This window comes from Canis lupus, chromosome 35, assembly GCF_003254725.2.
Source record: "Canis lupus dingo isolate Sandy chromosome 35, ASM325472v2, whole genome shotgun sequence".
In the NCBI taxonomy this organism is placed as follows: domain Eukaryota; kingdom Metazoa; phylum Chordata; class Mammalia; order Carnivora; family Canidae; genus Canis; species Canis lupus.
This window is the reverse complement of record NC_064277.1, coordinates 10,533,610-10,556,047: the sequence shown is the minus strand read 5'-3', so window position 1 is coordinate 10,556,047 and position 22,438 is coordinate 10,533,610. Positions and strand designations below refer to the sequence as shown.

Below are 22,438 nucleotides of genomic sequence, written 5' to 3'. Positions count from 1 at the left end.
TCACTTTAGGATACAAAACAAGTCTCAATAATTTAAGAACACTTATATCATATCAAGCATCTCTTCCAAGCACAACAGCATGAAGCTAGAAATCAATTACAAAAGTAAAACTGAGAGAAAAAAAAAAAAAAACCCAAAAAACAAAACCCACAATACATGGAGACTAAGAAACCAATGGGCCAAAAAAAAAAAAAAAAAAAAAAAATCAAAAATCACCTTAAGACAAATGAAAATGGAAACAAGACTTTCCAAAATCTACAGGACACAGTAAAAGCACTTTTAAGAGAAAGGTTTATAGCAATAAGCAAGAAACAAGAAAAATTTCAAATAAATTACCTAACTTCATACCTAAAGGAACTAGTAAAAGAACAACCAGAAAAAAAGCCCAAAGTTAGTAGAAGGAGGGAAATAATAAAGATCAAATGGAAATAAATGATCTAGGGGGAAGGAAGGGAAGGAGGGAGGGAGAGAGGAAAAAGAAAACGAAAGCTAAAAATGGAACTATCCTACAATCCTGCAATTCCATTTCTAGGTACTTAAACAAAAACACCAATCTAAATAGATATATGCACCCCTACACTCAATGGTGCAGTGGCACCATTATATTATACCTAAAATATGGAAGCAACCTAAGTATCTACAAATATAAAAGTACCATCACTGATATACATCTGAAACTAATAGGATGTTGTTTACTAATTATGCTTCAACCAAAAAACTGAATTAAATGAAGGGACATACAACATTCTTGGTTGGGTTGAAGAGTAAATATTTTAAAGCTTTCAATTCCTCCAAAATTTACCTGTAATTCAGTGCAATCGTAACAAAAATCCCAAGTAAATTTTTAAAAATTATAGAGCTAATTCTAGATTTATCTAAAAAGTACATCTTAAGAGTAATAATGACCAGACTTACACTACCAAATATCAAAATATATGTAAATCTACAGTGATTAATACAATTTGGCACTGAGAGAGAAAAACAAATCTATGGAACAGACTAGAAAACTTAGAATGTGTCCCAAATATGGAAATTCAGTACATGGTAAAGGTGGCATTTCAAAGCAATGAGAGGAAGGATACATTACATGAATAAACAACATTGAAGGTAAGGAGTTTTTTAGAAAAATTAATTCAGAAAGAGCTCTAATTTTTTTCCTAAAGATTTTATCTATTTATTCATGAGAAACACAAAGAGAGAGGCAGAGACACAAGCAGAGGGAGAAGCAGGCTCCCTGCCCTGCGAGGAGTCTGATACAGGACTAGATCCCAGAACCCCAGGATCATGACCTGAGCAAAAGGCAGACGTTCAACCACTGAGCCACCCAGGTGCCCCAGAAAGAGCTCTAATTTGCAACATCACACAAAAATAAATTCTAAAGGCAACAAAAATAGAAGCCTAAGAAATAAAACTATAAAAGTACTCGATGAAAATAAGAACAGGGGATCCCTGGTAGCTCAGCGGTTTAGCGCCGCCTTCAGCCCAGGGTGTGATCCTGGAGTCCCCAGATTGAGTCCCACGTTGGGCTCCCTGCATGGAACCTGCTTCTCCCTCTGTCTGTTTCTGCCTCTCTCTCTCTCTCTCTGTGTGTCTATCATGAATAAATAAAATCATTAAAAAAAAGAATAAGTGTTTTTTTTTCTTTTACTAGAGAGCCACACACTAAGAAAACAAAAAACAAAAACTAGAACAGCTCACAGAAAAAAATACACATCACTAGTCAGCAAATATATGAAAAATGTTTAATAACTCATTACTAAATAACAATTCAATATTTTTGGCTTAGATTGGGTTGGCAAACTACGGTCAGTGAACTAACTCTGGTCCACTGTGCCTGTTTTTAGACAGCCAGCATGCTAACAATGTTTTTGTTTTCTTTTTTTTTATTTTTATTTTTTATTTTTTTTATTTTATTTATTTATGATAAGCACACAGTGAGAGAGAGAGAGGGGCAGAGACACAGGCAGAGGGAGAAGCAGGCTCCATGCACCGGGAGCCCGACGTGGGACTCGATCCCGGGTCTCCAGGATCGCGCCCTGGGCCAAAGACAGGCGCTAAACCGCTGCGCCACCCAGGGATCCCTGTTTTCAATCAAAATAGTATGGTTGAAAAAAATAAGATTACTCTTTTATGATCTGTGAAAATCATATGAAATTCAAGTTTTAAGGTCGATAAAGTAAACAACAGCCATGCTCGTTTATGTACCATTTATGGCACCTTTTCCTCTACAACAGAACCGAATAGCTAGAACAGAGACAGTGTGGCCCACAAAGCCTAAAATACTTACTATCTGGCCATTTACAGAAAGTTTCCAAAGTCCTAATTTAATCTGCCAAAGAAAAAGTCTGATAAGGGGGGCGCCTGGGTGGCTCAGTGGATTAAACCTCCAATGCTGTTTCAACTCAGATTATGATCTCAGGGTCCTGAGAGCAAGCCCTGTGGAGCTCTGCACTGAGCCTGCTTAAGATTCTCTTTCTCCCCCCTGCACCGGCCCCCCCACCCCGACACGCCCGCCCTCCCACTCTCATTCTCTAAAAAACAGTGTGATAAATTACAACATTAGCAAATGTGGGGAAACAAAATCTCATGACCATTACTGCTGAAAGTATAAAGCAATGCAATTCTTCTGAGGACAATTAAAATGTTAAATGCTCATCTGCTTTGACGCAGGTTTTAGGGATATAACATAAACATTCTCGTACATGAGAGCTCCAGAATTTACATAGTAATGTTCCTTCACACAGCATTCTTTTTATAAGCAAAAAGCTTTAAACAAGGTACTTTTCTATCAGTAGCGGAAAGGTGAACTAGACAGTAACATCACACAATTAAAAGCCATTAAAAAGAATTTGGTGGGTCTCTATGTCCAGAAAGAAAAGGGCGTTGTTAAATGTAGTCCAGTGTAGCAAAATGTAGTATTTATCCTGTGCCTTTATGTCAACAATAACCAAAAACGGATACATTTATTTGATAATATATGTGCAGAAAATCATAATATATGCAGGGAATACCTGGACCAATAGAGTACCAATGGTTACCTCTTAAATTGTAAGACTAAAGGTCTAAGATGGGAAGGAAATTTCATTTTACTGAATATCCTGCTTTGCTCATGCTTCTTTATCACAAGCATATCGTGCCTCAATTCTGAACAACCTTGTTAACTACCTACCTACTGTCTAATTTTTATAATTTTGGGAAAAGGACATTAAGAAGCAAGGTAACAGATCTGGCTAGGCAAAAATGTACAGACACTATAAACAAAGTTAAAAGGAAAGCAATAGACTGGGGAAAAACCCCCACAATATACAACAAAGGATTAGCACCATCAAATATAACGAGCTTCCATAAATAAGACACAACTCCAAAAAAAAAAAAAAAATGAGGACAAAAATGGGGGACACCTGGGTGGCTCAGTGGTTGAGCATCTGCCTTTGGTTCAGGTTGTGATCCTGGGGTCCTGGGATTGAGTCCTGCATCAGGCTCCCCCTAGGGAGCCTACTTCTCTGCCTATGTCTCTGCCTTTCTCATGAATAAATAAAATCTAAAAAAAAAAAAAAAAAAAAAAAAGACAAAAATGGATTCAGTCCAAACTATCTGGGCTTAGGATACCAAGGCTTTCTAGTTATGACCTCTGCCTTTCTGTCTCATCTCATCTGCTATTGCCAATCTCACACTCTCTACCCTAGTCATACCAAATGACTTATATTTACCGAACTGTGCCAGACAGTGTCATGCCTCTGAGGCACTTCCTGCAACTTGCAACATTTGTCAATCCTTGTTTACGAATTCCTCATTCTTCAAGGCTTGCCTCAACTACCATCTCTTCTGCGAAGCATTCCTAAACTCCTTAGGAATGGACTCAGTTGACTACTCCCTTTTCTGTGCTCCCCACCCCATGTCTATCTGCCTCTAAGCATTTGTTTCTAAATTGAGGCTGGTAGTTGAGATTTCAGTCTTCTCCACTAGACTCCAGGGAGGCAAGCCACAGCTTGTTCTTTTCCTTCCAGAACCTAGCACAATCTTAGGACATTAAGTACTAGGAAACTGCAAACGGCAGACTTGGCAAGGGGATTACCGAGGCTTCTGGCATTGAAGACCATCCCACCCACCCCAGTGTGTGGGCAGCCTTAAAACTCTCAGAGCTGATTGCTAGGACCAAATAAATAAATTTCCCCCACCTTCAGGGTACCATTATTCAGAGTCTGATGCTAAGGCCCCTCCCCTAGAACTGAATATGGCCAAAATTAGTGCATTTGGCACAGATGACAGATAGATGTAAAACTAGGGCCAACACTTGGTTGACAAACCATATTCATGGAAGCCTGGATGGGTAGCAGCTTTGATGGTCACATGTCACCTGCATACATGCACATGTGGCTGGGCTTGGAGGGAGAAGACAGAAAACACTGATAAGGATCTTTTTTTTTTTTTTTTTTTTTTTTGAGAGACCAAGCAGTGGAGAGGGGCAGAGGGAGAGAGAGAATCTCAAGTAGGCTCCATGCCCAGCACAGAGCTGGGTGTGGTGGGGCTGTTCTCAAAATCCTGAGATCACCACGAGATCATGATTGAGCAGACACTTAACCAACTGAGCCATTCAGGTGACCCGTCAAGGATTATTAAATACATTTAACATTTAAGCAGAATACTTTCAGTAGCTATTTATCAAGATGATCACAGAAAGGCTGAAAACCTAAAATGCATCTGATGAATTAAAATAAAATGACTATTGCTTTTTTGTTTAATCTTTTCTAGTACCTCTGCTCTTATAGTTCAGTTGATTCAAACACCTGAGGAACAAGAAGTCAGAACTAACGTTCACTTCTACCTGGTCCTCACACAGCAGGGTTTGGGGAAAAAAAGCATAAAGACAGAAGTCAGGGATGCCTGGGTGGGTCAGCAGTTGAGCGTCTGCTTTGGCTCAGGTTGTGATCCTGGAGTCTTGGGATTGAGTTTCACACTGGGCTCCATGCTTCTCCCTCTGCTTATGTCTACCTCTCTGTCTCTCATGAATAAATAAATAAAATCTTAAAAAAGAAACAAAAAAGACGGAGGTGAGCTCTGTGAACACAGATAATGCACAGACCGCTCTTCTCTGTGCTGAAGAACACCCAGGCCACCTGTGGTGTTCCGGCCTTTGTAACACTAACTATAACCAGTTGTTTTTCTCCTAAACACGTTTCCATAAAAATCAGCTTTTAAAATACCAAAAAGATATAATACAATGTTCTGCCTACTTGATTTTCTTTGTCCATTTTCCTTTTCCTTTCAGACTATATGATACTAATGTTTAAGAAGTTCATAATAATCTGATTCACCAGAGCATGAAGTCATACTACATGCCAATGACCTATTTGTAAATGGATTTGTCCTTTTAATTTAAACCATGAATTTGGTACAACTACATGATAAAAGGTAATTACTGACTCTTCCAGGAACTCTGGAACATTTGAACTTAATCAATTATTTGCAAGTATGTGACATCAAGGACCAACCATCTCCTACCTGGGAGTAGTTATTATTAATAGCATATGCAAGAAAAAGACCTGAAGTCTCAGTAGACCAAACCATTTAATGAGTTACTGCTGTGATGAGGCTAACCAAAAATCTAATTTTGATCCTAGCTGTATTAAGAAAAATATATGGTCTAGAATACACCACCCTGGTCACACCAAACTTACCAAACTTGTGCAGAGCTCCGGGCATTACAGTTTAAGAATAGGCCAAGGCAGTCATGTCAAAACCATGTCACATAAAACAAGGATGAGAAAATCAGGGCTCCTTTCAAGCAATTTAAGAAAACATATAAACTTGATTAATAAGTGTTTGAATTATAAATCCAACCAATACCAGTTAGGGAAAAGGTAAGGAGCAAATAACCCTTTTCTTTTTAAATAGGAGGAAGCTAAAGTGAGTTTAGTTTGAGCAGGAGTTAATAACACTCAATGCTGAAAAGAAAGTGAGAAAAAAAAAGAAAAAAAACAGGAAAAAAAAGGAAAAAAGGAAAAAAAAGGAAAAAAAAAAGAGAAAAAAAAAAGAAAGAAAAAAAAAGAAAGTGAAGTGAAAACGTGTCAATATCCAATTAATGTGTGTAGAGACCAAACCAGGCAATTCAAGTTTCAGAGGCTATTTTAGTTTCAGATTTATAGATTAGTTAATTAACCACATTTTCATTTTTTCTTCCTTTTTTGGTTATAGAGTCCTAATCTTAGAAATCCTAAGGATCATTTTTTAAAACAAGCTTCAGTGCAATGCAAAATCATAAGTAATTTTCCTTGGCCCTTAAATTATTCAAAATTGTTAATTACTAAATAAAATATTAACAGAACACTTTCACATTCCTACAGCTTCCTACTATTCACATCTCATTCTATGTTCTAGACAGCTCTGGCAACACAAAGACACCATGGAAAACATTACTTACAGTAAACTTTATTTTCAATATTTCATTTGACATTCTTTCCAGGTAGATCTGTGCTCTAAAATGAGCCAAAGAACAGAAATCCTAAAGCTCCTAAGAGACTTTTTTCACTGTTCTGAGTAGGGCATGGGGTTTCAGGGCCCTCAATGTTGATACCTAACATTTTACCCCTTGAGGCTTTACCTATAGATACAGAAAGAAGAGACAACATCATGTATAAGAATCAAACTTTATGAGAGTATAAGAAGAAGCTCTCAGGTTACATACCACCCACCTCTTTAAGGTTGTAATGATAATGACTGATTTCTTCTCCTGGAAGTTCAATGTTATTTTTTTGTTTTAAGTAAAATGTCAGAATACTTGTTTCTCTTAATACACTAAAAATAGTAGAAGTTTTAAAATTCTTCATGAGTCCAAGCTGGGACATAGCTACTACTGATGGGGTTTATTCAACACACTAATTCCAAGTTTGGCGACCATCAGCAAACTGTTCAAAAGAAACATAAACAAAAAACATCAGGTAAAGGACAGAACAGGCACTTGACTTTTTTTTCAAGAACCTAAAACTGTAGGTCCTCCACAACTACATGGTGAGGAGATGCCAAGGCACAGCAGGCACAGGTGAACCTCCACTCCTGGAAGTACCAAAGAAATTACGTGCCGAGGGGCAGTCTCACACTCCACTTGCCTTAAAATTGTACATGTGAGTCGAAGTTCCTAATCTAACAGCCGATAATTCAAAGAGATGAGCAAACTGAAGGATGGGAAGACCAAGGTCCCTCCAGGGTCACAGAGCCACATAATGGTAGATTTCCAGCCTCCAATTCACCACTTTTGACCGTGGTCTACGCTGACCATAAAGCACAATGCTTGACAGCATCATAACTATGATCAAAGTCAGGTAAGCAATCTTCTTCCAGACAGATGCTTAAAAAATCTGCCCTCAGAGTAACTTCGTTATACTTAATATATATATATATTTTTTTAAACAATCTGGTTCAAGTTTTATAACCAAACTTAGATAGCAAGGTTTAATCAAAATTCCCTTTTAGCAAAATTTTCAATGAAAGATGCCCACACAGCTAGGAAATATGGAACTCATGCTGAAAGTCACAGAAAGAGCCAGAGTCATGGCTTTGCATGAAGCTCCTTCCACTGTAGGCCGGAGCCAGGATGGACCAGACCACAAATGTGAGAACAGAGTCATGAATACAGTTACTTCGTTTTGGCATTAAGTCAACTACTGTTTCTGCATTTAATCCTGTGTGTGAATTAAATGATTTCAATGATGCCTAGCATCAGGTACGCCAGAACAAGTAAATTCCTGAACATACAAACTATTTGGGACCTTAAACTAAACTCCTCAGTAGTGAAGAACAGCAAGAAAACAGAAAATACCTGGCACCTGCGATTAAGCCCGCAGGCATAAATTTTCCAGAGTGGTAGAACCTCATTCCCATAATGCCAGCCAGGGTTCCAGAGGTAGCTGATGTGAAAGATAAGAAGAATCAAAGATCATTTCGTGTTGTATGCAGGAGAATCAGCCCTACCCCCGTTCAAGGGCCAGACCCCGTCTCACACCATCTCCTTCCCCGGGCTGGGGCAGCGCCACCAGGCTAACACAAACACTGGTACGTAAGGCGCTCAGCGTCCGGACCAAGCGGCCTTCTCGGCCTCACCTTTCACCACTCTTCAGCCAGAGGCTTCCCCCATCTTTTTTTTTTTTTTTTAAAGATTTTATTTATTATTCATGAGATGCACAGAGAGAGAGAGGCAGAGACACAGGCAGAGGGAGAAGCAGGCTCCCTGCAAGGAGCCCAATGCAGGACTCAATCCTGGGACCCCAGGATCACACCCTGGGCTGAAGGCAGACGCTCAATCGCTGAGCCACCCAGGCATCCCAGTCTTCTCCAAATTTGCCATAGGTCTTTTTTTTTCTTCCCTTTTTCCCCCCCTATTTCTTGCTGATGTATTTACGCTGTCTGCTCTTCTACTCAACAGTTGTTAAAATACCTATTATATGCCATGCATTGCACCAGGTGTTAGAGGACAAACTATCATCAAAAAAGGTCTCTAGGGGCACCTGGGTGGCTTAGTCAGTTAAGTGCCTGCCTTCGGCTCAGGGCGTGGTCCCAGGGTCCTGGGATCAAGTCCTGATTAAGGTTCCCTGCTTAGCAAGGAGCCTGCTTCTCCCTCTCTCTCTGCCTGAGATCACACGCATGCTCACTCGCTCTCTCAAATAAATGAAATCTTTTAAAAAATAAAAGGTGTCTAAGCAGGGAATCTAGCCTGTTCAGGAAAGTCAGGAAAGAAATTTGCTGAGGAAGTGAAGATCAAGCCAAGATCTGAAAAGTAGGAGTGAATGAGCTAAAGGGGTAAGAAAGCACATTGCAAATTGAGGGAATAATACACATGGGGCCTTGTGGGGAGAGGAAACTGAAGGCTAAAATACAGCTAGTGCAGAAGAGGGGCCAGACCTCAGAGCATGGACAGTGGTCCTCATCCTCAGAGCAATGAGAAGCCATTATAAGATATCAGGCAGAGGGACACATGAACTGTAAAAACAAAATTCTAGCTTTTGCATGAAGAACAAACTGCAGGGAAACTAGAGCATGTAGGGATACCTATTAATAAACTTCCTCAGGAATGCAGGCAAAATACCAAGATAAATGGGATGAGGATGGTGGCCATGCAGACAGAGAAGGGGACAATTTAGGATATGTGCTGGAGGTTAGTACCAATAGAACTCACTGATGAATGAAATATGAAGATGGAAGAGGAGAGAGCAAGACCCAAATGGATGGAGAACCCTGAAGACCAATGTATGTGAGGACAGAAGTCAGGTTTGGGCAGATGCCTTGAGACAACAGATAAAAGATGTCAAGCACACAACTGTATATATAAGAGTAAAGCCTGGAGGAGAGATCCATCTGTGTATCTATTACCTGTTTCAATTGTAATTTAAGGCCTGGGCTGCAATGAGCCCAGCAAGAGGGTATGAAGATAAAGAGACCCAGATCTTGGGAAGCTTGGGTGGCTCAGCTGGTTAAGCATCCATTCTTGATTGTGGCTCAGATCATGATTTCAGGGTCGTGAGACTGAGCCCCACCTCACAATTCACACTCAGCAGGAATCTGCTTAGGATTCTCTCTCTCCCCCCCTGCTCACATAAGCAGACCGACGTGCTCGCTTGCTCTCAAGTAAGTAATCTTAAACAAACAAAAAATGAGCCAGGTCTTAAGAACTTCAACATTTAATGGCCGAAAAGGAAGATGGGTCAACAAAAAAGAAAAAAAAAAAAAAAGGAAAATAGAGTGGAAAATGGATTGGTATACTATGCTGAGAAAGTTAACAGGCCAACTCAAATGAGGATTGAAAGATGTACACTGCAGGGGCACCTGGGTAGCTCAGCTGGTTGAGCACCCAACTCTTGATTTTGGTTCAGATCATGATCTCCGGGTCCTGGGATCAAGCCCCATGTCAGGCTCCATGCTCAACAGGGAGTCTCCTTGAGATACTCTCTTCCCTCTCCCTCTGTTCTTTCCCTCACTTGCACGTTTGCTCACTCCAAATCTTAAAAAAATATACACTGGATTCTGAAAAATCCAGGTCACTGGCACAATCAGGGAAAGCTATTTTCATGGACAAAGGAAACAAAAATGGAATGAACGAGTCGAGAAAGTGAGATGAAAGGAAATAAAAACAAATTAACGGATTATTTTAGAGAAGTTTCTACAGAGGAAGAAGGGTGGCAAGTGGAGAAGGAAGTAGGGTCACGAGAGGTCCTGTTCTCTTTAACGGGTGAGAGGACACATGTGAACATGAGGAGGGACCCATCAACAGGGTGGATTCCAAGTAAGAGATGGCATCTTCACCAGTGATAACACTCCAGAAGGTGGAGGAGGAGAGATTCAAAGCCTGGATGGAGGGACAGGCCTTGGAGAGGAGAGAAAAAGCACAGCAGAAGGCATGGACATTGATGGCATACTGCGCCATGTAATGACTGTGTTCTTCAAGTAGGCAGTGAGGTCATTTGCTCATAGTGCAGTCAGAAATGAGAAAAAACAAGTCTGAAAGTCATTCAGGAGCTTGAGTGCAGGAGCTGGGAGGCAGAGCTGAGGGCTGGGCACCTCCCTCTTCCCCAGCACATCCCATCAGCCATTGCTGACCTCTCCCTTCTCAGCCCGTGCCAACTCCTGCAAACCACTGTTAACATGCTTGTTCTCCCCACCACCCTTATAAAGGCCAAAACTATAGGAGTTCTGGCTCTGCGGGTTTGTCGAGACAGTGAGGCCCATATTCCCAGTGCAATGTCTGAAACATGGGTGGAGCTCAATAAAAATGCACCCAAAGCCACCCTGATAAGAAGTAATCTTCCTTCCTGGTGCTCCTCCCCATCTGTGCTGCTCACAGGGGACTCCGGCAGCCCCACAGACTCATGTTTCAAGTCAGTCAAGGCAAAGGCTCCTTGAAGGCAAGGCCTATGCCACACATTCAGATTAGCGCTAAAGGGCTAATAAATGATTTTCAAATGTGAAAAATGCAATATTGATGCAAACCTAACCCTGACATGTGATCCTCTGGTAATGCTCAAGCATACAGTCTTCAATGGGCAATCATAATGATTAAGAGACATATACTTGCCTTGTACAAGTTTATTATTAATATCGTTGGCTAAATCTAAATTTATGAAGCATGAAAACCTTTCCACATTTTGCACACAGAAAATAAACATAAACCAGCACAACTTCCCCTACCCCCAATTTTAAAACTTCCCTAGCACTGAACAGTAGTAGTAAAACTGTCTTCTTGCAAAGAACCTGCCACATTCCACCAAACCAGAGCCTTTTGTTAGAGTATCCTGGATACGTAATTATACCAGGGAGACAGTGACACTGACATACCTAGGAAAACCCAAATGTTCCTCGGATCTTGAGACAGCTGATAAGCACCCAGGCCTGCTAAACTACCAAAAAACAGCCCAGCAGCCAGTGATGGGACACTACCTGTGAGGAAGCAAACAGAGTCCTGTGTTATAATGTCAGACACTCATTTCATGAACAGAATTCACCAAATTTCCTTTCCCTACAGAGTAAATTAGGAAAGAATTAATCTCAACACAGCTCATAACCAAAGAGCTCCCAAGCATGAAAATGTTTTGGGGAGCTTGCTATTTTACAAAGAAAGTAGTGTAATATCATAATATTCCTCCTTAATAGACAGATGCTTCCATCTAGGGAGAAAAGGGCTCCTAACCTGGCCTGACTAACCTGCCAAGAGCTAGACTTGTCCATAGGCAGGACCTCAGGCAAATTGCGAGAAAGGAGAAATTGCATGAAAATGTTTTGGGGAGCTTGCTATTTTACAAAGAAAGTAGTGTAATATCATAAATATTCCTCCTTAATAGACAGATGCTTCCATCTACGGAGAAAAGGGCTCCTAACCTGGCCTGACTAACCTGCCAAGAGCTAGACTTGTTCATAGGCAGGACCTCAGGCAAATTGCGAGAAAGGAGAGGGCAATAGGGCCAATGAGTTTTTTTTTTTTTAAATAGTCATAAATAAATAAAATCTTTTTTGGAGAATGGGAATCTGGTGTGTGTCTGTGTGTTGGAGTAGGGATACAGGCTAGAAAGGAGGTAGAAAGACTTAAGTCTAACGAGGAGACTTCAAAAAAGGTTTTTCCTACTTCAAGGGCATGGATGACACTCTGGGGTCAAGGCTGATGTGTGGTGGTCAATGATAACAACAACCTACTACGACCCTGCCCAGCAGCTTTAGATAAAGAAGCCAAGACCAAGTCAGCAGACAAGAAGCCTGACTCCGGTCCACCAGATAACCGAAAAGCAAGTGCAGGAGGAGCTTAAGGGATGCACGAGAAGCCTGCACTCAAGCTAAGGAGCTTAAGGCAAACTTGACTCAAAAAAGACTGCACTCTGGGGACCCTGAGGACTCTCTTTACCAGCAACAATGTGAAAATCTTAAGAGGTTAAATAGCTACACACCGTACCTGCTTTCGCATAGCCAATGATCCCACCAGAAGCAACCAGCGCCGCATAACCAAAGCCAATCCAGTGTATAGGCACTCTGAAAATGAACAAGTAAGAAATCAGTGCCAACCAGGTCTAAAAAAACAAAACAAAAACCAATGACAGAATTGGACTGAAGCATCATCATTCCAGAACAGCCCTATCACTGCACAAATGAAGATAGATCTCAGAGGTTAGGTGACTTGCCCCCTAGGCATGCCAGAGGCTAGGGATTCAAACCCAGGTCCCTGGCCTACATGTCCACCCTCCCATACCCTATGCTGCCCAGCAGTCTACTCGTAGGGCCCTCTTCAGATAAGGAAAGCTCTGGTTTTGAGACGTTCCTGGCTATTTCCCCTCCCATTCACTGTACTTACAGTGGGCCAGAGTCCTTCTGCATCGTTCTCCTTCACTCTGACCAGACAGCAGAGTACGAGGCCTGCACCTGCCGAGGAGGGGCTGGATCAGAGGTGGTTACGAGCACGGCTCTCTAGCACCCAGAAGGAAGCAGGTAGAAGTTCCAGCTCCACCCTGTAGTAGCTAAGAAGTAACGGGCTAGCTCCCAACCTCTCTTAGCTTCCTTCGTTGTACTGTGAGGATAAGTATGGTACAAACTTCCTAGGGCTCCTGTGGGCGTCAAACGGTGCAATAAGTAAAAGTGCTGGGGGTGGGGGGGTGGGCTTGGTCAGTGAAGCGTCTGCCTTTGGCCCAGGTCATGAGCCCGGGGTTCTGGATCCAGCCCTGCCTCGGGCTCCCTGCTTACTGGAGAGTCTGCTTCTCCTCCTCCCCCTGCTTGTTGTGTTCTATCAAATAAATAAATAAACTCTTAAAAAAAAAGAGAGAGAGAGAGTGTGCTTGGCACATATAAAAGCTGAGCAGACACCAACCGTTCTGGTAATAACCTTCATTCTAACAACACAGGCCTACAGGAGACTCAACAAAAAGCGCTGACCGGCCCCGCCCAGGTAAGGCGTTCACCTTTTCATCAGCTAACCAACTGACTACTGAATCAGAAACTAAGTCTCTCCTGTGCCCTGGATTCACCTATTTTAATTGCCCCCTTTTCCCGCCCTTCCCCAAAGCACCGAATTACTGCAATACTCAACATCTGCAAAGCTTTCGAATCCAAATCACACTTCTTGTTAGACAGAGGCCGGTGAGGGGCTAAAATGCAGGGAAGCCCAGGTCACAACGTGGGACACTTGGCTCGTGGCGAAGTAGGGAATGACTCCTGCTTTATCTCAAAGAAATGCATTTGGTGGCCAGTGAGGGCTCAGCGTGAAAGCAATTCACACTGAAGTTTTTAACTGTGGGGCCAGGGGCGCTTGGAACTGTGCCGGCCAGGAATTCCAAGTAGCACCGAGCTGGAGCGGTAAAATCCCCGGGCAACCATCGCCACCACGCTGCATCTGCAAAGCAGCTGTCCCAGGAGCTCAGGGCTCCTGCAGGATTCACGGCCTATTTTAAGGAAAGCAAAACATGCGCGACGAGAAGGGCGACCATGACGCAGCCTGAAGGCCCTGCCGGACCCGGGGGACGAGCACTGGGCGACAGCAAAGCCCCTTAGCTAACCCCCAAAGGTCTAAGAGGCACAAGATAACATAAACCCCCAAGTACCGAACCGCTGCGCGGCGGCCTGCACCGGGCGACGAGGGCGCGCAGACGTGAGACGCGAGCGACGGTCCCGCCGGAAACGCCGCCGCCCGCTCTGCGTCCCGAGGGCAGGGCGGAACGTGGGGCGGGGCGAGCAGGCAGCCGGGCTCCAGGGGCGGAGTCGCGGCGCGCGCATGCGTCCCGGGGAGGCGAGGCGCAAGGGGTGGGTCTCGGGGGGGGCGGAGTCGCGGCGCGCGCAGGCGTCCCGGGGAGGCGAGGCGCATGGGGTGGGGCTCGGGGGGCGGAGTCGCGGCGCGCGCGTGCGTCCCAGAGAGGAGAGGGGCATGGGGCGGGCTCGCGGGGCACAGTGGCGGCGCGCGCATGCGTCCCGGGGAAGCGAGGCGCATGGGGCGGGGCTCGCGGGGCGGAGTCGCGGCGGACGCGCATGCGTCCTGGGGAGGCGAGGCGCTTGGAACGGGGCTCGAGGGGCGGGGTCGCGGCGGGCGCAAAAGCCCCGGGTAGGTGAGGCGCAAGGGGCGGGGCACGAGGGGCGGAGTTTGAGGCGCGCGCATGCGTCCCAGTGCGCGAGGCACATGGGGCGGGGCTTGGGGAGGAGTCGCGGCGCGCGCATGCGCCCCGGGTACGCGAGGCACATGGGGAGGGGTTTGGGGGAGGAGTCGCGCATGCGTCTCGGAGGCGGAGCCGGGTCTGGGGCGGGGACTCGCGCTCCGCCCCCTGAGTCCCGTGGAGTCAGCTCCGACTGGGCTGAGCTAGGAAGTGTGGCTCGCCAGAAACCTCCCTGCAGCCTAGGATTTGAGTCGGGTCTTGCAAGAAGCATCGCGATCTGCGGCACGCTTGAGGGTGGAGGCCACGGTTAAGAGACAAGGGCACCCGAGGATGGGCTCTGAAACACCCTCTAGCCGGCGGGCCTGGGGTAAGCCGGGGGCATGCCCTCCAGGACGACTGTCACTCTGGCAGGTCAGGGGTTTGCCTGCAATGCTGACAGCTGCTTTCTTGCTGCAGAGACGGTGGCCACAAGCCAGACAGTGTGTGACTTGGGGTGTTTACTTGAGCAGCATCTTAAGGGAGGAGAAGAGGTCAGTTAAATCTAATTTCCTGCTACCTCTGTATGCCCCAGGATTCACAAAACGTGATTCTTTTCCCACTCCCGATCTGCTCTCTTCCTTACATTTCCTGCACGATCACTCAGTTGCCACACACCAAAATTTGGGTGTTTATCCTTGACGGCTCTCTCCTTCATCTCCTACAAGAATCGACATAGATAAATCTTAACAGATACAATCCTGAGTGGAAGAAGGAAATTGCAGCTCGTACAGTCTCAAATATAAACTTTCCAGGGGCACCTGGGTGGCTCAGTGGTTGAGCATCTGTCTTCGGCTCAGGTCGTGGTCCTGGGGTCCTGGGATGGAGTCCCACATCAAGCTCCCCGCTGGAGCCTGGTTCTCCCTCTGCCCGTGTCTCTGCCTCTCCCGGTCTCTCAAGAATAAATAAATAAAATCTTAAAAAAAAAAAAAATTAACCCTCTGGTGGCCCCCTTTCTCATGCAGTAGCCTGTAACGTCCTACACATCTACCTCCCTACCCTCAGCTCACTTTCATCTCCCTTTTGCTTATGTTGCTGCGGCCTCCTTGTTCCCACTTCTGATCACTGACACCAGCCGCTTCATCGCCCAGAACTTCCCAGATAATCTCCCAGTTCACTTCCTTGTCTCCTTTATGTCTCTATTCAAATATCACCTTGTCAATGAGGCCTTCCTGGATCTTGCTTAAAATTGCAACACATATGGGGCACCTGGGTGGCTCAGTTGGTTATGCGTCTGCCTTTGGCTCAGGTCATGATCCCAGAGCCCTGGGATCAAGCCCCGCATCAGGCTCCATGCTCAGAGGCAGTCTGCTTGTCCCTCTCCCTCTTCTTCTGTCCCCCTCTGCCGCTCTTGCACGTGCGCACTCTGTCATAAAATCTTTAAAGATAAACTTGCAATGCATATGCACTTCCCTCCACAGCTTCTTTTTCTCCTTAGCACTTACCTCCACATTTAGTATGCTGTATCAGTTACTAACTGTAAAATCATCTCCCCACCCTAGCATTTAAGTTCCTGGAGAATGAGGATGTTTATGCAGCATTTAGAATAATGCTTGGCACACACTGGATGCTCAATAAACATGTGTGGAATGAATGAGCAGATATAGAATAGAACAGGGCATGCTGCAGAGAAAATGAAAACACGCCGAGAGTCTGAGACGAGAGAGAGATTGCCCTGACCGCACCCTGTCCCTTTCTGAGCTCTGGTTCTCTTCCTACCCCAGCTTCTGTCAGACACACTTCTGTCTTTGTTATAAACCCATCCCTGTGTCCTGTTGAAGTTTGGAATAGCCCAAGCTGCTTTTTGTTTCTTGCAGTTAAGTCTCTCTTTGCTGTGATAGCACCTGATTTCTTCTGCCAGAGAGGTCTTTTTATGTCTAAAAAGTCAATCTCATTTTTTATTAGTCCTCAGACAAGCTGCCCCTGACTGTCCCAGGCCATTCCATGTGTTCTGTGAAAGGGAGGTGTACACAAAATGACCACCAAAGGCCAACGGAGCTGTAAGACCAAAGGAAAAAGCCAACAATTCTCACTTGGCAAGAAATGGCTTATTAGGGGGGACTTAGGCCAAAGTGTTTCTTTGGCTGCCACAGGACAAGTAGGCATCTGTAATCCCACCTCCCCTAACACTTGCTTTCATAGTGCTAGATTGGGAGTACTTGCTGAGGGACCACCTAAGAGAAGGATGTTTAAGAACAGGTATGTGTCAATCTTATCTCCAGGGCAGATCAAGGACGTTATGCCCTGACGGTATACTGAATGGTGTGGCTACACAAAGGGAAAGAGTGGAGGGACCTGTGCTCAAGGTTTCAGATCACAGATTAGTCATAATGATGCATTTGTCCAAGATAGAACTAATCCGGTTCATGCAACATTTAATTATTTACCAAAACTTTTTCATTTGGGTAAGGATCACACTTCTCCTTTTGGCCCTGGCACATGGTGAACACTCAAAACACGGCTATTGAATAAAAAAAGGATGGGGGAGATATAGGGAACATGGCACTTTCTAAATTGGGAAAGAGTGAATTTGTGATGAGAATCTGCTCAGACACAAGAATCAAAGTAGATACTTCAACATTTAGATGGTGAAGACTATATGTGGACTATACATTTCCACATAGAAAAATAAAACAAAACAAAATGAACATGAATTCCCTCAAATAAATTATATAGTTTTATAGGACCTGTTGGCCTCTAAGGATACTACCAGGTAAGCTCTGCCAGAAGTCACTGGGCAGAAAGGCTCATCGACTAACCTAAAATGCTTGAATCACATGGTTTATTAAATCAATTTAATAAGCAGAGACACATAGACACACTGAATCTACACCTACATCTAGAGAATTACTTCTGAGGAATAATTCTGTTCTATTGATTGAATAGCTTTCTGCACAAAAAACAATAGGGGGACCACATAAAGGTAGAAGAGGTAGAGACAATGTAACAATGGAACCCCACCACCAAAGCAACCACCTGCAGCTGGGAGGAAGATCAGTGAGGAACCCACAAGTACATTTCCTCATCCCTAGGGCACACCAAAAAACCCAGTGGTTTGGGGCACCTGGGTGACTCAGTCAGTTAAACATCTGCTTTTGGCTCAAGCCATGATCTCAGGGCTCTGGGACTGAGCCCCATATTGGGCTCCCTGCTCATCAGGGAGCCTGCTTCTCCCTCTCCTTCTGTCCTTTGCCCTGCTTGTGCTCAAACTCGTACAAGTGAAGGAAATCTATTTATTAATCCTCGAGTGTCTACCAAATAGTGGGAGACCTGCTGGAACTCTCTGGGGTTGGAGGTGCCAGCAAGAGCCATGGTTTACATTCCCCTCTCCACCTGGATAGTACAGAAGGGAGCAGGGTCCAGGTGCTTTAGCTGCTCCAGTGAGCCCCAGACTCCTAACACACAAACTCCAGCTATCCACTGAGATGGCCCCAGCACAGGGTACTCTGGGAACCCACAGGTCTGCACCTGGCTCAGCATTTCACCAGGAATGCCCTGATACCTCATGCACTAGGACACTCCCAACCAGCACCCACTCCAGCTCAGCCATCCCACCATGGTGAGCCAGGCACAGAGCATCCCAGGATTCCGAACCCTTGCCAGCTTCACCTCCAGCCATCCAGCCACGGCAACCCCAGGACAGAACACTTCAGGTATCTTCTGTTGCATACCTATTCCAGGTCCAGCAATCCTGCCAGTGCAGTCCATCAGGCACATGCAGCCTACAGAGGGGACACTGCTACACAAAGCCACTCCTACAAGACCAAGACAAGTAGCTGTTCTATTTCATTTAAACAAACACAGAAACTCAAAATGAGAAGACAGAAGAATATGTTCCAATAAAACCCCAGAAAAGGAAAACCCTCATGAAATAGAGATAATTTACTTAAAGAATTCAAAGTAATGGTCATAAAGATGGTGACAGAACTTGGGAGGACAATGGAAGAACACAGTGAAAACTTCAACGAAGAATTAAAAAATATAAGAAATAACCAAAGAAAAGGAACAGATTAAAAAAAAAAAAAAAAAAAAAACTGAGGGATGCCTGGGTGGCTCAGCGGTTGAGCGTCTACTTTTAGCTCAGGGCAGTGATCCCGGAGTCCTGGGATTGAGTCCCACATCGGGCTCCCTGCAAGGAGCCTGCTTCTCCCCCTGCCTATGTCTCTGCCTCTCTGTCTCATGAATAAATAAATAATCTTTTAAATAAAATTTAAAAATTTTTAAAAACTGAAAAATATACTATATGGAATCAACAGCATATTAAAAGATACAGATCAGCAATCTGGAAGACAGAATAGTAGAAATCACCCATTCAGAACTCCAATAAGAAAATATCTTTTAAAAATGAGACTAATTTAAGGGACCCCTGGGACAACATCACATGTACTTTCACATTTTACTGGTCCCAGATAAAAGAAGAGAAAAAGGGGTAGAAACTTATTTGAAGAAATAATAGTTGATAAGTTCCCTAACACTGGGGAACTGACACCAAGGTACAGGAATCCCAGGAAGTCTCAAATAAGAAGAACCGAAATGATCCACGCCAGAATGTCATATAATTAAAATGTCAAAATGCTAAAGAGAAAATCTTAAAAGTAGCAAGAGAAAAAGAGTCACAAAGAAAACCTATAAGGCTATTAGCTAGTTTTTCAGCAGAAACTTTGAAGGCCAGAAGAATGTGGCATGATATACTCAAAGTGCTAAAAGGAAAAAACACCACAACCAAGAATACTCCATCTGGCAAGATTATCATTCAAAATTGAGGGAGAGAGAGTTTCCCAAATGAGCAAAAACTAAAGTTCATCATCACTAAACCAGAGTTACAAGAAATGTTCAAGGGTCTTCTTTAAGTAGAAAAGTAATGGCTGTAACTAGAAAACATACGAATGAAAAAAATCTCACTGGTAAAGGCAAATACATGGTAAAGGCAGTAAATCGGCACTTAAAAAGTAAGAAGGTTAAAAGAAAAAAAAAACAGTAAACTCGACTATAACCACAAAAATTAAGGAACACACAAAATAAAAATATGAAAAATATGGCATCAAAAACAAAATGGGGGTGAGGTAAGTAAAAACGTTGTGTTTTTACAATGTGTTAGAAGCTTAAAATAGGTGTGTGTGTGTCAATACATAGGAACCTCATAGTAACCGCAAACCAAAAACCTAGGACACACAAAAAATAAAGAGAAAGGAACCCAAACATAACACTAAAGAAAACCATCAAACCACAAAAGATAACAAAGAACCAAGAATTACAAAAAAACAAAAAATTACTTTAAACATAAATGGTCTAAATACTAAACACTGAAGCAGAACAAAATTGGAGAACCGATGCTACCCAACTTCAAGACTTACTTTGCTACTGTAATCAAGACATTATGGTACTGTTAAATGAACAGAAAACAAAACCCATAATAGATCAATGGAACAGAATAGAGAGCCCAGAGATAGACCACCATAAATATAGATGATCTTGAACAGTGGCATTAGGGATGTCGACCCTCCACCAAGTCAAAAATCTGAATACTAATTTTTGACTCCCCTCAAAGTTAGTAAAAATCTCCTGATCAGAAGCCTTACTGATAACAGTTGATTAACATATATTTTGTATATGTTTATTATATACCATATTCTCACGATAAAGTTAGAGAAAACGTTAAGAAAATCATGAAATACTATACCGTATTTATTGAAAAAAATCTGTAAGTGGACTCATACAGCTCAAACCCATGTTATCCAAGGGTGAACTGTAAAATCAACTGACCTTTGACAAAGGAACAGAGGCAACAAAAATGGTCTGTCTCTTCAACAAATGGCACTGGAACTGAACATCTGCATGCAAAAATAAAATAAAATTGAGACACAGCCCTAACACCTGCTACAAAAATTAAAAAATTAACTCAGGATGGATTATAGACCTAAATGTAAAATGCAGAACTAGAAAACTCCCATAAAGAAACCTAGGAGAAAAAAAAAAAAAAAAGAAACCTAGGAGAAAACTTAGATGACTTTTGGGTATGATGAAGCCTCTTAAGATCTATCAAACACATGAGACCCATGAAAGAAATAACTGATAAGCTAGACTTCATTAAAATTAAAAACTTCTGCAAAAGATATTATCAAGAGAATGAAAAGACAAGCCATAGACAGGGAAAAAATATTTGCAAAAGATACATCTGATAAAGGACTGCTATGGAAAATACAAAGAACTCTTAAAACTCAATAGTAAGAAAACAATTTTATTAAAAAACAGACCAAATACCTTGCCACCTTACCAAAGATCTGCAGATAACACATAAACATATAAAAAGATGTTCCACATATGTTCTCAGGGAAATGCAAATGAGATACCACTACACACCTGTAAGATTGGCTAAAATCTAGAACACTGACAACACCTAATGCTGGGTAAGGATGTGGAACAACAGGCATACTCAAGACATTGATGGTAGGAATGAAAAATGGTATAGCCACATTGGAAGACAGTGTGGGGGTTTCTCACAGAAGTACACAGACTCTTTACCATACAGTCCATCAATCAACACTATTTAGTATTTACCCAAAGGTGTTGAAAACATATCCACCCAAGAACTTGCACATGGATTTTTAGAGCAACTTCAATTGCAGAAACTTGGGAGTCAACCAAGTTGTCCTCCAGTAGGTGAAGGTAAACTGTGGTACATATAGATAATGGAATACTACTGAACATTAAAAAGAAATGAGCCAACAAGCCATGAAAACACACAGAGGAAACTTAAAGTGCACATTACTAAGTGAAAGCATCCGATCTGAAAAAGGCAACAATACTGAATGATTCTACCTACCTAACATTCTGGAAAAGGCAAAACTATGGAGGCAGTAAGGAAAAAAAAAAACAAAAAACAAATAAAAAAAAAAAACAGTGATTATGGGAGGTCAGGTACAGGAGAGATGGAGGAAGAGTTGTTTTAGGGCAGTGGAACTATTCTGTGGATTATAACATGTCATTATACATTTGTCCCCATAGTGTACACCACCAAAAGTGATCCCTAAGGGAAACTATGAACTTTGGGTGATTATGATATGTCAATGTAGGGTCATTCTTGGCAAAAAGTATACCATTCTTAGGAGTAATGTTGATCATGGGCGAGGCCGCTCCAAGTGTTGAGGCAGGGATATAGAAGAACTCTCTGTGCTTCCTCTCAATTTTGTAACAAATCTCAAACTGCTCTAAAAAATATTTAAACAAAAACATAACAAAACCCCCAAAATTCTATTCATCTTCGCTTGTAAGCCTAAGTCAACCAAGAGGTGGATGAGATGTTAGATACAGAATGTGGCTCATTTCCTAGATGATTTCCTTTCTGGGAAGAGTGTGGCAATTCCAGTGTCCAAATGCTAGATGTCTGTCTCATCTTGCCTCTACGGCAGGGATTCCCTGTTGGCCTCAGGTATCTGACATCTGGTCGGCTAATTCAAATCTATGAATCTTCTAATAATGTGCCTTTTCAAAACACTCAGGAATCTACTGAGGGGAAAAATAACTGATGACAAGATTATAATCAACAGGCAGAATTTAAGACTATCTTTGTTAGATTAACTATGTGATTTTTTTGTTATTGGCCAGAAACAGATGGAAAAGAACCCTAGAAATGTCATTTTCTGACCCTTCAATTATCTTGTTGTCCACAACCTGGAAGCAGAGTAGTTTAATGAGGCTTGGCAATCACTAATGAATTTGTTATGCACACAGCCCCGAGTTTAAGCATATGGCTTTACACACACATATTTTATGTGTCTGTGATTTTTAAGTTTGTC

At 42.9% G+C, this 22,438-nt stretch overlaps 1 protein-coding gene across 6 annotated transcripts; it reads right to left on the bottom strand.

Annotated features, from left to right (window-relative positions):
• Positions 1-6,409: 6,409 nt before the first annotated feature.
• Positions 6,410-14,219, bottom strand: TMEM14C (transmembrane protein 14C). Of its 6 annotated transcripts, XM_025444613.3 has the most exons (7): positions 14,064-14,189; positions 13,014-13,073; positions 12,824-12,891; positions 12,428-12,504; positions 11,323-11,424; positions 7,817-7,904; positions 6,410-6,905 (listed from the first exon to the last, which is right to left on the bottom strand). In XM_025444613.3, the coding sequence occupies exons 3-7, from the start codon at positions 12,844-12,846 to the stop codon at positions 6,851-6,853; spliced, it is 345 nt and encodes a 114-aa protein (XP_025300398.1). In that variant the 5' UTR covers positions 12,847-12,891; positions 13,014-13,073; positions 14,064-14,189; the 3' UTR covers positions 6,410-6,850. The 6 variants fall into 6 exon arrangements, with proteins under 6 accessions (XP_025300398.1, XP_025300387.1, XP_048961997.1 ...); XM_025444602.3 differs by lacking the exon at positions 13,014-13,073 and having other exon boundaries at positions 14,064-14,219; XM_049106040.1 differs by lacking the exon at positions 13,014-13,073 and having other exon boundaries at positions 14,069-14,176.
• Between the last annotated feature and the right edge of the window lie 8,219 nt (positions 14,220-22,438).